This window comes from Solanum verrucosum, unplaced genomic scaffold (genome assembly GCF_900185275.1).
Source record: "Solanum verrucosum unplaced genomic scaffold, falcon-dt-bn FXZP01000103.1, whole genome shotgun sequence".
Taxonomy (NCBI): domain Eukaryota; kingdom Viridiplantae; phylum Streptophyta; class Magnoliopsida; order Solanales; family Solanaceae; genus Solanum; species Solanum verrucosum.
The window spans coordinates 953,384-955,285 of record NW_026020048.1 but is presented as its reverse complement, the minus strand read 5'-3'; the positions used below and the strand labels follow the sequence as shown (position 1 = coordinate 955,285).

Below are 1,902 nucleotides of genomic sequence, written 5' to 3'. Positions count from 1 at the left end.
GATATGCAATTAGTTTGAACAGAAAGTGAACAGGGATGTGAGAGTTCCGTCCTTCACTGGTGAAGGATTAAATCCCATTCACCCCTCCCTAAAAAAAAATAAGAAAAGTAAAAGGAAGTGAACTCGTGAATTTTTCTTCAACTAAGGCTACTACTTAAAAATAATTTTTATTTCCCCTAAATCTTGATAAAACAATCTATCACTGTGGATCAACAAAATTATAGAACGTGAGAATACATAGGTTTAAAGAGAGTGTGTTAGTTGTGTAATAGATATTTTTATGGAATATTTACTGATGAAGGCAAAAAATATTTGATAATCCTGCAAATGAAATTTTATATAATTAGGGCAAACTCATTTAATAGCTTAGCCCATTGTCCCAACTAAAATTTCATAAATGTTCTTTTTGCATGCATGGTCCTATAAATTTGGTCTCTTTTAACGTTATTTTACGTACTCAACATAGAGATTTGAAAGAATTATAACAAGAAGTATTATGGCTATCATATCAGGGAAGTGTCTATTTGTAGTTTCAGTTTTAGTAGTTAGCTCATTCTTAGAGCTCACTAATGGAGATCAACTCACTGATGAATATTCATCTCATGATCCAACTCTTCATGAATCTTTAAGATTTGGGATTCCAAGAATTAAATCTAGAACTAGATCTAGATCTAAGCCACATAGTCCACACCGACATCGACCTCGTCATCCCCCTAGTCCTCTGCCTAAGAGGCCACCACCTTCTCCGCCAGCTGAGGAGCCACCAGTTCAGCCTCGACATCGTCCCCCTAGTCCTCGGACTAAGAGGCCACCACTTTCTTCGCCAGCTCAGGAGCCACCAGTTCAGCCTCGATATCGTCCCCCTAGTCCTCGGATTAAGAGGCAACCACCTTCTTCGCCAGCTGAGGAGCCACCAGTGCTTCCGCCACCAGTTGAGGAGCCACCAGTACTTCCGCCGTTAGGTGAGGATCCACCAGTTATTCCGTCACCAGTTGAGGAGCCACCAGCGCTTCCGCCACTAGGTGAGGAGCCACCAGTACTTCCGCCACCAGTGCTTCCGCCACTAGGAGAGGAGCCACCAGTGCTTCCGCCACTAGGTGAGGAGCCACCACTGATTCCGCCACCAGGTGAGGAGCAACCAGTGCTTGCACCACCAGGTGAGGAGCAACCAGTACTTCCTCCACCATGTCGCTGCGAATACAGTGACGACTACGCGCCGTCTCCATCACCATCACCATCACCAGGTGTGTGATGATCAGCCATGAGATATGCTGATACCAGAAATTTAGTACTAATATGTTGAGAAATGAATATAAAGTTAAGTATCGCGTACTAATACAATAAATATAATGGTTCTAATCTTCACAATTGGAGACTCTATTGTTAAAGCAGTATGTGTCTGATCTGCAAGTTGAGCAAAGATTATCCTTTTCTTAACAATTAGGATAAAAGAACAGTAGATTTAATTATAGCTAGGGACAGAGTAATAGAATTTTTTTGTCGTATCCTAAAACTAGCAACCTGATTTATGTCCTCTAGCTTGCTCAGGGAGGTTGATAGGTTGTGATACCATTTGGTTCTGTTCATCATGGAGCCAGTCTTTGCGACTTCATTTGCCTCCCAAAAATAAAAAAAATGTATGAGTTAAAAATTTGAAAAAAGATATATGGACTGAGTCATGACAATGGGGGTTGTTTTGGGTTGACACAATTTTTTAAAAATTTAATGTGGGGCGGAGCGTTTGAAATTCGGATGAGTCCAATTGTCTAAAATGAAACACATTTCGTTTGAAGTAAACCAAATCAGAGTTTTTTCGTTGTAAATACTGTTGTTAAAATGATAGTACTACGATCTTTCGCAAATTAAGGCAATCAAATGGCTTCATGAAAAATGGTATTTATA

The 1,902-nt window shown here is 40.3% G+C and overlaps 1 protein-coding gene across 1 annotated transcript; it reads left to right on the top strand.

Moving 5' to 3' along the window:
- The first annotated feature begins 496 nt into the window (after positions 1-496).
- LOC125822958 (early nodulin-75-like) lies at positions 497-1,363 on the top strand. The gene has a single exon (XM_049502417.1). The coding sequence runs from the start codon at positions 497-499 to the stop codon at positions 1,250-1,252; it is 756 nt and encodes a 251-aa protein (XP_049358374.1). The 3' UTR covers positions 1,253-1,363.
- Positions 1,364-1,902: the final 539 nt, after the last annotated feature.